The 14,888-nt window shown below is 46.3% G+C and overlaps 1 protein-coding gene across 1 annotated transcript in view; it reads right to left on the bottom strand.

Moving 5' to 3' along the window:
* Positions 1 to 14,888, bottom strand: part of F8 (coagulation factor VIII) — a 203,430-nt gene that overhangs the window by 147,031 nt on the left and 41,511 nt on the right. The window contains exon 3 of the mRNA XM_069748570.1: positions 763 to 885. Within this exon, the coding sequence (XP_069604671.1) occupies positions 763 to 885 (123 nt within the window). The remainder of the gene's footprint in view (positions 1 to 762; positions 886 to 14,888) is intronic.

Below are 14,888 nucleotides of genomic sequence, written 5' to 3'. Positions count from 1 at the left end.
CATGATGAAGGCTGATCCAGCCAAAACGCGTTGTGTTTTATCATAGTAGTTAATAAAGCGTATTGAAGAATCCTGGAAGCATAAAATGGAAGCCCCTATCTCTTGTATTACTTCTACAAATTATAAACGTTCAGAAATGGCCAGCCATGTCATCCACACGAACAGGTGGAGTTCACCAGTAGAGATGAGCAGATCACTTCATGTGATACGATGGCATGTTATGAGTCATTGCGCTCTGGCCATGAACAGGTTTCTTCATCTTCTGAGATCTTGATATTGTGTTATGTTTTGCTGTGCTGGCGCACCGTCACCTATGTGGCGCCAAATGATGTCACATCAGGCCAGCCAACCAAACACTGCACTGAGAAACTCAGAAGGTCAGGATATTCCCGTAGCTCAGAGCACTGACCTGGACCATTGACCGGGGTTGCACAAAGTGATCCACTAATCTCTACGAGTTGCCATAGCAAGATCTGTTCTTTGATTGCAGCTCTTTTCTTTCTTTGACTTCCACATACCTAATTAGATCATATAAAGCGAGTTATCTTTATCGGACACCTATGACCACCTTGTCGCATTTGGTCATACATGTTAAGCCAAGAGCAGCCCCAAGCCATCTGCAGGTTTAGGTATGAAGGCTGTGAATGGCATCCGTGTGCCACCATTTTTACTGGTTAGAAATGTACTCCATTGATCATTATTACTTATACAATATAAAATAAAGTGATGTGTAGCTTAGATACTATAAGAGGCCTTTCTCACCTTCTGACCGTTTTCCGTATGATACCCCAATGCCGTGAAGACTGTACGGAATACTGGCAAGATTCTTAAAGTGAATAACAACATTATCAAATGTTTCAACCCGAATGGTGGGACCCAATAGTCCTGAAAAAGTAAAGTAATAACATTAATAAGAGAAAGTTTACATCTATACTCATAAAAGAAAATATATTCACGTGAACAGTCATCAATAGCACATTACCACAAAAGCATTAATGACATCTTATTCGAAAGCCAGAGGCATTCGTATGCTGATGGTTCCTCCTTTTTAGCTAAAACAGCTTCCCCTTTTCTGGGAAGCCCAGCACACAGCCCCGCCCACAGTCCCCCAAAGCCCCGCCCACATGCCGCCAAAGAATCTCATTAAATGAAAACTGAAAATAAAGATTAAACAACAACCACAAGATGGATTTCATCACACGGTATCATTGTAATCAGTATAACGGCGCCGACCTGACACTGTCTGTAGGTTACTGTGCACAATCCTGCTGAAGGGTTCCCTTTAATATTGTTATAAAAGCGAGTAAAATAAACTCTGGAGTCTTAGTCTTCTCAAAATGGTTTGTTTTGTGGTTAGATCTTTTGGGCCCATTGCTGTGTTGCGGCCCATGTCTTCACCCTGCAACCTAGTGATGAGGACAAGTACAAGAGGGTGTGTCACAAAAGATGAGATTTCCCAGCACTGTTCGGCATTTGTGTCCGGAGACTGCCACCTACTGCCTAAGCAGAACCATGCGGAACCAACAGGAAGGGGAAGAGTTTCAGGAAGGATGAATCTAGATGGAGAACCTCCTCAGATGACATTCATGACACAGTTTCCTGATATAAGAAGGAAGGCTTGAAGGGATTTGGCGCCAACCAGTGAGATAGTTAGGACATATGGAAAGGGGGCCTCTGAGACCGAACCGTCGGAACGTGCCAGAAGGCCTGAACCAGTGGGTTATTGTACGCCAACGAGTGAGAGCCAAACAATGCAAGTCAAGATCCATGGACGAGACCATACCAGACAAAACCTGAGGCTTCAATGTATGGTACAGGGTTCAGTCTGGGGTAGTGCAGCACATGGGACAGGGACCGGTCAGTGTGGCCCAGAGAGCATTGCTGGACTTTGTGAAAAGAACTTATGGTCTAGTGGGAAAAACTGGAGACCCCCGCTAGGTCTTGTAACAATAAGGGGGGGATTTGCATTGACATCCCTATCTTTATGAATACTGCTCTCATCAGAGATTAGTCAGATAGCATAGAGAACTTGCTATAAGAGTTCTAGTGTCCTTGATAATAATAATAATAATCTTTATTTTTATATAGCGCTAACATATTCCGCAGCGCTTTACAGTTTTGCACACATTATCATCACTGTCCCCAATGGGACTCACAATCTAAATTCCCTATCAGTATGTCTTTGGAATGTGGGAGGAAACTGGAGTGCCCGTAGGAAACCCACGCAAACACGGGGAGAACATACAAACTCCTTGCAGATGTTGTCCAAGGTGGGATTAGAACCCAGGACTCCGGCGCTGCAAGGCTGCAGTACTAACCACTGAGCCAACGTGCTGCCCAGATTGATAACAATCTTGTGCATTGTATATTGTATACTGTTAATATTCTGCTTCATACTTTATCCTTATTGTTGAAACCATTCTCATTCCTATTTATTTTTAGGTAAAAAATCAGTTAAGTTGGTTACTTTTGCCTTGTCCTTGTCTGTGTGATGCATCCGGTGACCTGTTTATACGAGCACTATAGCAGAGGTGGATTATAATGAGATCAATCTGGGCGGTAGCCCAAGGCCCAGTGATGTGGGGGGGGCCCTGGGCTACCGCTGAGATTGACCTCAGCCGCCATCAGGGCATTACTGCCCTGACTGGTGTATGGGGCATGGTGGGCAGAGGGGCCCGCATCGGGCCCCGTCTCATCTGCTCACCAGGCCCCTACCGGCGTTGCGGCAGTTTAACGCTATTGACTTGCGGGCCCGTGCCCGCATGTCAATAGTTAACAGCCACCAGCCAATCAGAGGCTGGCAGCTGATGTCAGCCGCAGAGCGCACGTCGCCGGCATCTGACATGATTGTCAGTCGCTGGCAAGTGCGCGCTTCAGTTTGTTGGCCTAATGCATATTGATCTGTATGTATTGCAACAACTATTGTTTGTTTAATATAATGTGATTTATATATCTGCATGCATATTGTTCACATGTCATCAAAGTTAAAAAAAAAAAAAAAGAGTCCTCATTTACAGACAGGATGTTCCTCCTCCCCCTTCCCTGTGAGCACATTTCTTGTGTGTAGCTGAAGCAGAAGGACTCACAGCAGATCTCTCTCTCTCTCTCTCTCTCTCAGAAACCAGATTGATCCTGTTCTCATGTTGTAAGCTGAATGTTCTTGATTCTTAATAAATGAACATTCTCTGTTGCTCGTTGTGTACATCACGCTGATTAACCCCCTGCTAACAGGTTATGGGCCCAGGAGTCAAAGCAATCCCAAACCTCCAGAGCACAGAGATAGAAAGACAACAGCAAACTGAGAAGAAGTAAAATGGCCACCAGCAGCAACTCAACAAAGTTTACAGTGCCAAGCCTGAATAACCAGAACTACCAATCCTGGAAATTTAAGGTGAAGATGCTGCTGATAATAGAAGGTACGTGGAAATACACTCAGGACCCTAAGCCTGACCCAGTACCACAGGAATGGCTAGAAATGGATCAGAAAGCACAGAGCACTATATCACTCAGTATAGAGGATGATCAGATTGTGCATGTGTGTAAGTGTGAATCTGCAAAGGAAATGTGGGAGCAGTTGCAGAAAGTACATGAGAGTAGGGTTGAGCGACCTTGACTTTTTTAGAGTCGAGTCGGGTTTCGCAAAACCCGACTATCTCAATAGTCGGGTCGAGTGAAATCGGCCGATTATGACGTAAAGTCGGGATCGACCGAAACACGAAACCCAATGCAAGTCAATGGGGCAGCATAGTCGGCAGTGAGTGGGGGCCAGGAAAACACCTAGAGTGCCCATTTTAATGCCAAAACCATGCATTCTTCTTAATGAAGCTTGTCAATCTTAATTTCCCTTATAATAATAGTTAAGGTAAGGTAAGTATTTAAACTTTGCAAGTGCTGTGATCCTGAGCAAGCAGGGGGGGCCCACTCGTTGGCATTGGCACTGGCACAGGGCCCCTCAAAGTATGGCGGTGTGTTTGCATGGCGGGGGCGCCTCCCACCGGCAGCGACACTTTTGCGTACTCTGAGGGGCCCTGTGCCAGTGACGTCGCCAACGAGTATTCCTCCCCCCACCTGATGAAGGAACCTGCACTTTCATCTGCACCTTCCTCTTTGTCCCCGTGTAAAGTGGTATGGTATGCGGGAAGAGGAACCTGACTTCAGCAGGGTCACAATCTTGCTGTGTAGCGTGCACGGGGAATGTTGCGTTATGGGTCAATGTACCAGCAGACTCATCTATCACTGGCTGGGCAATGGGCAGGATGAGGAGGAAACACAGATATAGGCCCAAAGAATAAAGTGGTTTAAATGCAGTTCAAAATTGGTAAGAGGACTAACCAGGGGGCATTGCTTTGTTCAGTGGAGGACAACTGTAATGAGAGGCTGACACAGAGAGTAGGCCCAAATCAGTAATTAGTCTAAATGCAGTTCGAAATTGGCAACAGTAGTAAACAGGCGGCACAGCTTTGTTCAGTGGAGGAGAACAGCAAGGAGCGGCAGACACCAATAGTAGGCCCCAACCCAACTAGTAGGCCAAATGCAGTCTAACATTAACAACTACTTAACGAGAGCCTGAAAATGGAATTTCAGGACAGGAAACCAGGAGAACAGCAAGGAGTGGCAGACACTGTTTGTAGGCCCCAAACCAACTAGTACGCCAAATGCAGTTGTTCCATTTAACAACTATTTAACAAGAGCCTGAAGATAGAAGCTCAGGAAAGGCAACCTGGAGAACACCTTGGAGCAGAAGACACCGTCTCTACAACCCAGACCCAACTTGTAGGCCGAATGCAGTGTTGTTTTCAACAACTACTTAAGAAGAGCCTCAAGATTGAAGCAATGGAGAGGCAACCTGGGGAACACCTTGGAGTGGAACACACCGTCTCTACACCCCTGACCCAACTTGTAGGCCGCATGCAGTGTTGTTTTCAACAACTACTAAACGAGAGCCAGAAGATTGAAGCAATGGAGAGGCAACCTGGAGAACACCTTGGAGCGGCAGGCACTGGTAGTAGGCCCCAACCCAAGTACTAGCCCCACTGCAGTTAGATTTAAAAAAAACTACTAAACGAGAGCCTGAAGATCAAAGCTCAGAAAAGGCAACCCGGAGAACACCTTGGAGCGGCAGACACTGGTAGTAGGCCCCAACCCAAGTACTAGCCCCACTGCAGTTAGATTAAAAAAACTACTAAACGAGAGCCTGAAGATCAAAGCTCAGAAAAGGCAACCCGGAGAACACCTTGGAGCGGCAGACACTGGTAATAGGCCCCAACCCAAGTACTAGCCCCACTGCAGTTAGATTTAAAAAAAAACTACTAAACGAGAGACTGAAGATCAAAGCACAGAAAAGGCAACCCGGAGAACACCTTGGAGCGGCAGACACTGGTAGTAGGCCCCAACCCAAGTACTAGCCCCAATGCAGTTAGATTTAAAAAAACTACTAAACGAGAGCCTGAAGATCAAAGCTCAGAAAAGGCAACCCGGAGAACACCTTGGAGCGGCAGACACTGGTAGTAGGCCCCAACCCAAGTACTAGCCCCACTGCAGTTAGATTTAAAAAAAACTACTAAACGAGAGCCTGATGATCAAAGCTCAGAAAAGGCAACCCGGAGAACACCTTGGAGCGGCAGACACTGGTAGTAGGCCCCAACCCAAGTACTAGCCCCACTGCAGTTAGATTTTAAAAAACTACTAAACGAGAGCCTGAAGATCAAAGCTCAGAAAAGGCAACCCGGAGAACACCTTGGAGCGGCAGACACTGGTAGTAGGCTTTAAACCCAAAATTTTGGTCAATGGAGTTTATAAAATGTTCCAGGGGTACACAGGCAGCATTGGTGTGGTAAGCGGAGGACAATTTCTATTTGGGACTGCAGACAGACTTAGTAGGCTGTCCCCTGTGGACCATGCATCCACAACATTAACCCAGTGCGCCGTAATGGACATGTAACCTTTCGTGGACATGCCTACTGGTCCATGCATCTGTTGTCAGGTGCACCTTTCTACTATTAGATAGCCTGAGAGCATGGACAATGCGGATTTTTACATGATGGTGGAGGGCTGGGATGGCTTTTCTCGCAAAAGAAGTGACGACTGGGTAGCTCTTACCGTGGTACAGCGTAGTCCATCTGGGCTTTATAATTATAAATTAAAGAAAAAAGTAGGCTGTATGCACTTTGAAATAGGTTCCAGGGGTACACGGGCGGCAGTGGACTGGTCACTGGAGGACTAGTGGAAGGAGGGACCGCAGACAGGCGTAGTAGGCCTAACATTATAAAATTGGGCTGTAGGCACTTTATAATTGGTTCCAGGGGTACACGGGCAGCATTGGTCTGGTCAGTGGAGGAGTAGTAGAAAGAAGGGACCGCAGACAGGCTTCGAAGGCCTAACATAAAAAAATTGGGCTGTAGGCACTTTTAAATAGGTTCCAGGGGTACACGGGCAGCAGTAGACAGGTCAGTGGAGGCCTAGTTGAAGGAGGGACCGCAGACAGGCTTCGAAGGCCTAACATAAAAAAATTGCGCTGTAGGCACTTTTAAATAGGTTCCAGGGGTACACGGGCAGCATTGGTCTGGTCAGTGGAGGAGTAGTAGAAAGAAGGGACCGCAGACAGGCTTCGAAGGCCTAACATAAAAAAATTGGGCTGTAGGCACTTTATAATTGATTCCAGGGGTACACGGGCAGCATTGTTCTGGTCAGTGGAGGAGTAGTAGAAAGAAGGGACCGTTAGGCTTCGAAGGCCTAACATAATAAAATTGGGCTGTAGGCACTTTATAATTGGTTCCAGGGGTACACGGGCAGCAGTAGACAGGTCAGTGGAGGCCTAGTGGAAGGAGGGACCGCAGACAGGCTTCGAAGGCCTAACATAAAAAAATTGGGCTGTAGGCACTTTTAAATAGGTTCCAGGGGTACACGGGCAGCATTGGTCTGGTCAGTGGAGGAGTAGTAGAAAGAACGGACCGAAGACAGGCTTCGAAGGCCTAACATAATAAAATTGGGCTGTAGGCACTTTATAATTGGTTCCAGGGGTACACGGGCAGCATTGGTCTGGTCAGTGGAGGAGTAGTAGAAAGAAGGGACTGCAGACAGGCTTCGAAGGCCTAACATAATAAAATTGGGCTGTAGGCACTTTATAATTGGTTCCAGGGGTACACGGGCAGCAGTAGACAGGTCAGTGGAGGCCTAGTGGAAGGAGGGACCGCAGACAGGCTTCGAAGGCCTAACATAAAAAAAATTGGACTGTAGGCACTTTATAATTGGTTCCAGGGGTACACGGGCAGCAGTAGACAGGTCAGTGGAGGCCTAGTGGAAGGAGGGACCGCAGACAGGCTTCGAAGGCCTAACATAAAAAAAATTGGGCTGTAGGCACTTTAAAATAGGTTCCAGGGGTACACGGGCAGCAGTGGTCTGGTCAGTGGAGGAGTAGTAGAAAGAAGGGACCGCAGACAGGCTTCGAAGGCCTAACATAAAAAAATTGGGCTGTAGGCACTTTTAAATAGGTTCCAGGGGTACACGGGCAGCATTGGTCTGGTCAGTGGAGGAGTAGTAGAAAGAACGGACCGCAGACAGGCTTCGAAGGCCTAACATAATAAAATTGGGCTGTAGGCACTTTATAATTGGTTCCAGGGGTACACGGGCAGCATTGGTCTGGTCAGTGGAGGAGTAGTAGAAAGAAGGGACTGCAGACAGGCTTCGAAGGTCTAACATAAAAAAAATTGGGCTGTAGGCACTTTAAAATAGGTTCCAGGGGTACACGGGCAGCAGTGGTCTGGTCAGTGGAGGAGTAGTTGAAAGAAGGGACCGCAGACAGGCTTCGAAGGCCTAACATAAAAAAATTGGGCTGTAGGCACTTTTAAATAGGTTCCAGGGGTACACGGGCAGCAGTGGTCTGGTCAGTGGAGGAGTAGTGGAAAGAACGGACCGCAGACAGGCTTCGAAGGCCTAACATAATAAAATTGGGCTGTAGGCACTTTATAATTGGTTCCAGGGGTACACGGGCAGCAGTAGACAGGTCAGTGGAGGCCTAGTGGAAGGAGGGACCGCAGACAGGCTTCGAAGGCCTAACATAAAAAAATTGGGCTGTAGGCACTTTTAAATAGGTTCCAGGGGTACACGGGCAGCATTGGTCTGGTCAGTGGAGGAGTAGTAGAACGAACGGACCGCAGACAGGCTTCGAAGGCCTAACATAATAAAATTGGGCTGTAGGCACTTTATAATTGGTTCCAGGGGTACACGGGCAGCATTGGTGTTGTCAGCGGAGGCCGATTGTAATGAGTGTCTGCCAGTTAGTAGTCCCAAACAATAAATACATGTTAATCTCTCGCATGACAACAAAACGAAACCACCAAAGGGTGCAATCATTCGGTACTGGGGTGGGCTCCTCTGCGGAGTTTCAGACCTAGTAATTTGGCGCAAAGTATTTACTTGGGTAAATATAGGACACTGCCCCGGACTATGTTAAGTACCATCATACATGTCAATACAATGGTATTGTCAGTGGCTGGAATTTAAGGATGTCAGCGCATAGACTAAACATTGGTGGAACTGTGAGAGATAATTGTGCAAGTGGTTTAGCAATGTTTGAGCTGGGGGTGGGGGAACTCTCTTGTGGCTGGCGGTACAGGCCCAGGGTCCCTCATGTTACAACAGTGTGTCTGACGTTGGGTGCGCACCACCACCGCCAGAGACACTTTATTGTACTATGAGGGACCCAGTGGCAGTGCCATCGACCAAAAGCGGGCACACCCACCTCTTCAGACAAACAGCAATCTCACGGGTGCTGGCGTCAAGTGGCGATACCACGGCCCCGTGTGGGGAGTTTGGCCATTTAGGGAGGTGTAAACATGTCGTATGCTGGACAATCAGGTGCTGCAAATTACGAGATTGGAAAAGTCATTCAGAATAGTCCACAGGCAAGACCTTTTCATAGGAAAGCTAGGTGTCGGCCGGGCAAGGTGGGGCAAAAGATTTCGAAATCCAGTGGTGGTTCATTTTAACGAAGGTTAGATCATCTACATTTTGGGTAGCCAGACGAGTCCTTTTTTCGGTTAATATTGAACCTGCAGCACTGAATACTCTTTCTGATAGGACACTAGCTGCCGGGCAAGCAAGCTCCTGCAATGCATATTCTGCCAATTCTGGCCAGGTGTCTAATTTGGATGCCCAGTAATCAAATGGGAATGACGGTTGAGGGAGAACGTCGATAAGGGATGAAAAATAGTTAGTTACCATACTGGACAAATGTTATCTCCTGTCACTTTGAATTGATGCTGCAGTACCTGTCCTGTTTGCGGTCATAGCAAAATCACTCCACAACCTGGTCAGAAAACCCCTCTGTCCAACGCCACTTCTGATTTCTACCCCTCTAACACCTCTGGTCTGCTGGCCCCTGCAGCTCGTGTGAGAACGATCACGGGCGCTGTGTGCTGGGAATGCCTGAAGCAAACCGTCAACAAGAGTTGATTGTTTGGTTGCTAATATTAGTTCCAAGTTCTCATGTGGCATTATATTTTGCAATTTGCCTTTATAGCGAGGATCAAGGAGGCAGGCCAACCAGTAATCGTCATCGTTCATCATTTTAGTAATGCGTGTGTCCCTTTTGAGGATACGTAAGGCATAATCCGCCATGTGGGCCAAAGTTCCAGTTGTCAAATCTGCGGTTGTGCTTGGTTGAGGGGCAGTTTCAGGCAAATCTACGTCACTTGTGTCCCTCAAAAAACCAGAACCCGGCCTTGCCACGCCACCAATTTCCAGTGGCCCCGGAAAAGCTTCCTCATTAAAAATATAATCATCCCCATCATCCTCCACGTCCTCCTCGTCCTCTTCACCCGCTACCTCGTCCTGTACACTGCCCTGGCCAGACAATGGCTGACTGTCATCAAGGCTTTCCTCTTCCTCAGCTGCAGACGCCTGATCCTTTATGTGCGTCAAACTTTGCATCAGCAGACGCATTAGGGGGATGCTCATGCTTATTATGGTGTTGTCTGCACTAACCAGCCATGTGCATTCCTCAAAACACTGAAGGACTTGACACATGTCTTGTATCTTCGACCACTGCACACCTGACAACTCCATGTCTGCCATCCTACTGCCTGCCCGTGTATGTGTATCCTCCCAGTGTTGAGTTCCACCTTGTTGCAACGTCTATGATTAGGCGATGCTGGGGAAGGTTCAAAGACCGCTGATAGGTCTGCATACGGCTGGAGTGTACGGGCGAACGGCGGATATGCGAGCAAAGTCCGCGCACTTTGAGGAGCAAGTCGGATAACCCCGGATAACTTTTCAGGAAGCACTGCACCACCAGGTTTAAGGTGTGAGCCTGGCAAGGAATGTGTTTCAGTTGGGAAAGGGAGATGGCAGCCATGAAATTCCTTCCAATATCACTCACTACCTTGCCTGCCTCAAGATCTACAGTGCCCAGCCACGACTGCGTTTCTTTCTGCAAGAACTCGGACAGAACTTCCGCGGTGTGTCTGTTGTCGCCCAAACACTTCATAGCCAATACAGCCTGCTGACGCTTGCCAGTAGCTGCCCCATAATGGGAGACCTGGTGTGCAACAGTGGCAGCTGCGGATGGAGTGGTTGTGTGACTGCGGTCTGTGGACGAGCTCTCGCTTCTGCAGGAGGACGAGGAGGAGGAGGAGGGGGTGCGAACGGCTACAGCCATCTGTTTCCTAGACCGTGGGCTAGGCAGAACTGTCCCAAAATTGCTGTCCCCTGTGGACCCTGCATCCACAACATTCACCCAGTGTGCCGTGATGGACACGTAACGTCCCTGGCCATGCCTACTGGTCCATGCATCTGTTGTCACGTGCACCTTTGTGCTCACAGATTGCCTGAGTGCATGGACGATGCGCTCTTTAACATGCTGGTGGAGGGCTGGGATGGCTTTTCTGGAAAAGAAGTGTCGACTGGGTAGCTCGTAGCGTGGTACAGCGTAGTCCATCAGGGCTTTGAAAGCTTCACTTTCAACTAACCAGTAGGGCATCATCTCTAACGAGATTAGTCTAGCTATGTGGGCATTCAAACCCTGTGTACGCGGATGCGAGGCTAAGTACTTCCTTTTTCTAACCATAGTCTCATGTAGGGTGAGCTGGACTGGAGAGCTGGAGATCGTGGAACTAGCGGGGGTGCCGGTGGACATGGCAGACTGAGAGACGGTGGGAGATGGTATTGTTGCCGCCGGTGCCCTAGATGCAGTGTTTCCTACTACGAAACTGGTGATTCCCTGACCCTGACTGCTTTGGACTGGCAAAGAAACCTGCACAGATTCTGCAGGTGGTGCGAAAAATGGTGGCCCTACACTGCCAGAAGGGATGTTGCGTTGCTGACTAGCTTCATTGGCCGAGGGTGCTACAACCTTAAGGGACGTTTGGTAGTTAGTCCTGGTTTGCAAATGCATGGTGGTTAAATGTCTATGCATGCAACTTGTATTGAGACTTTTCAGATTCTGACCTCTGCTTAAGGTAGTTGAACATTTTTGACAGATGACTTTGCGCTGATCAATTGGATGTTGTTTAAAAAAATGCCAGACTGCACTCTTTCTAGCATCGGATACCTTTTCAGGCATTGCAGACTGAGCTTTAACCGGATGGCTACGCAGTCCTCCAACAGGTTTTGACTTTGCCACGCGTTTTGAGCCAGATACGGGCCCGGCAGATGGAACCTGTTGCGATAATGATGCCTGCTGTGGCCCCTCCTCCTCCGCTTCAGAACTACCCCCGCCTGCACCCTGTTCCCCCAATGGCTGCCAATCGGGGTCAACAACTGGGTCATGTATAACCTCCTCTTCTAGCTCGTGCGCAACTTCATCTGTGTCACCGTGTTAGTCGGTGGTAGAGCATTCGTGACGGGGCAACATAGTCTCATCAGGGTCTGATTCTGGATCAGTACCCTGCGAGGGCAATGTTGTGGTCTGAGTCAAAGGACCAGTATAGAAGTCTGGCCGTGGCTGTGCATCAGTGCACTCCATGTCAGATTCAACTTGTAATGGGCATGGCCTGTTATCTGCTTCACTTTCTAAGCCAGGGACGGTATGTGTAAAGAGCTCCATGGAGTAACCCGTTGTGTCGCCTGCTGCATCCTTCTCTGTTGTTGTTTTTGCTGAAGAGGACAAGGAAGCGACTTGTCCCTGACCGTGAAAATCCACTAACGACGCGCTGCTTTTACATTTACCAGTTTCAAAAGAGGAGGCAAAAGAGCTAGAGGCTGAGTCAGCAAGGTAAGCCAAAGCTTGCTCTTGCTGCTCCGGCTTTAAAAGCGGTTTTCCTACTCCCAGAAAAGGGAGCGTTCAAGGACTTGTGTAGCCAGACGACGAACCTGGCTCCACAGCTCCAGACTTAGGTGCAATATTTTTTTTCCCGCGACTACCTGATGCTCCACCACTACCACTACCCTCATTACCAGCTGACAATGAACGCCCCCGGCCACGACCTCTTCCACCAGACTTCCTCATTGTTTTAAAAACATAACCAAACTAACGGTATTTGTTGCTGTCAAACAACTTACACGGTGAGCTATAACTTCAGTATGATTTAGATACCCCTTTACAGGTGGGTGAGACCGCAAGGAAAAGCAGGCACAAATGTCAATATTAATCTCCCACTGTTTGTTTTTATTTTTTCAGGGAGAATTTAGAAACCCAAAAAAAAAAAAATTTTTTTAAGGAAGAATTTAGAAAACAAATTTAAAAAAAAGTGATTTTTTCAGAGAGAATTTAGAAACCAAATAAAAAAACAAAAACAAATAGGCTTTCTACGGCCCACTATCTGAGAGAGAGAGATGGCACACCCAGGAGTCAGGACTGGCACACAAGCAGAAAGGCCAATATTAATCTCCCACTGTTTTTTTTTATTTTTTCAGGGAGAATTTAGAAACCCCCCCCCCCAAAAAAATGATTTTTTTAAGGAAGAATTTAGAAAACAAATTAAAAAAAGTGATTTTTTTCAGAGAGAATTTAGAAACCAAATTTAAAAAAACAAACAAATAGGCTTTCTATGGCCCACTATCTGAGAGAGAGAGATGGCACGCTCAGGACTGGCACACAAGCCCAAAGGCCAATATTAATCTCCCACTATTTTTTTTTATTTTTGCAGGGAGAATTTATAAAACCAATAAAAAAAAAAATAGGCTTTCTATGGCCCACTATTTGACAGAGAGATGGCACGCTCAGGACTGGCACACAAGCCGAAAGGGCAATATTAATCTCCCACTGTTTTTTTTTTTCAGGGAGAATTTATAAAACCAATAAAAAAATAATAAATAGGCTTTCTATGGCCCACTATTTGACAGAGAGATGGCACGCTCAGGACTGGCACACAAGCCCAAAGGGCAATATTAATCTCCCACTGTTTTTTATTTTCAGGGAGAATTTATAAAACCAATAAAAAAAAAAAGAAATAGGCTTTCTATGGCCCACTATTTGACAGAGAGATGGCACGCTCAGGACTGGCACACAAGCCCAAAGGGCAATATTAATCTCCCACTGTTTTTTTTTTTTCAGGGAGAATTTATAAAACCAATGAAAAAATAATAAATAGGCTTTCTATGGGCCACTATTTGAGAGAGAGATGGCACGCTCAGGACTGGCACACAAGCCCAAAGGGCAATATTAATCTCCCACTGTTTTTTTTTTTCAGGGAGAATTTATAAAACCAATAAAAAAAAAAAGAAATAGGCTTTCTATGACCCACTATTTGACAGAGAGATGGCACGCTCAGGACTGGCGCACAAGCTCAAAGGGCAATATTAATCTCCCACTGTTTTTTTTTTTTTTCAGGGAGAATTTATAAAACCAATGAAAAAATAATAAATAGGCTTTCTATGGCCCACTATTTGAGAGAGAGATGGCACGCTCAGGACTGGCACACAAGCCCAAAGGGCAATATTAATCTCCCACTGTTTTTTTTTTTTCAGGGAGAATTTATAAAACCAATAAAAAAAAAAAGAAATAGGCTTTCTATGACCCACTATTTGACAGAGAGATGGCACGCTCAGGACTGGCGCACAAGCTCAAAGGGCAATATTAATCTCCCACTGTTTTTTTTTTTTCAGGGAGAATTTATAAAACCAATAAAAAAATAATAAATAGGCTTTCTATGGCCCACAATTTGACAGAGAGATGGCACGCTCAGGACTGGCACACAAGCCTAAAGGGCAATATTAATCTCCCAATGTTTTTTTTTTTTCAGGGAGAATTTATAAAACCAATAAAAAAAAAATAAATAGGCTTTCTATGGCCCACTATTTGACAGAGAGATGGCACGCTCAGGACTGGCACACAAGCCCAAAGGGCAATATTAATCTCCCACTGTTTTTTTTTTTTTCAGGGAGAATTTATAAAACCAATAAAAAAATAAATAAATAGGCTTTCTATGGCCCACTATTTGAGAGAGAGATGGCACGCTCAGGACTGGCACAGAAGCCCAAAGGGCAATATTAATCTCCCACTTTTTTTTTCAGGGAGAATTTATAAAACCAATAAAAAAAAATAAATAGGCTTTCTATGGCCCACTATTTGACAGAGAGATGGCACGCTCAGGACTGGCACACAAGCCCAAAGGGCAATATTAATCTCCCACTGTTTTTTTTTTTTTCAGGGAGAATTTATAAAACCAATAAAAAAATAAATAAATAGGCTTTCTATGGCCCACTATTTGAGAGAGAGATGGCACGCTCAGGACTGGCACAGAAGCCCAAAGGGCAATATTAATCTCCCACTTTTTTTTTCAGGGAGAATTTATAAAACCAATAAAAAAAAATAAATAGGCTTTCTATGGCCCACTATTTGACAGAGAGATGGCACGCTCAGGACTGGCACACAAGCCCAAAGGGCAATATTAATCTCCCACTGTTTTTTTTTTTCAGGGAGAATTTATAAAACCAATAAAAAATAAATA

Source organism: Ranitomeya imitator, chromosome 2, assembly GCF_032444005.1.
Source record: "Ranitomeya imitator isolate aRanImi1 chromosome 2, aRanImi1.pri, whole genome shotgun sequence".
NCBI classification, from domain to species: Eukaryota; Metazoa; Chordata; class Amphibia; order Anura; family Dendrobatidae; genus Ranitomeya; species Ranitomeya imitator.
The sequence above is the reverse complement of the archived record's forward strand: the minus strand, read 5'-3'. Positions and strand labels throughout refer to the sequence as shown.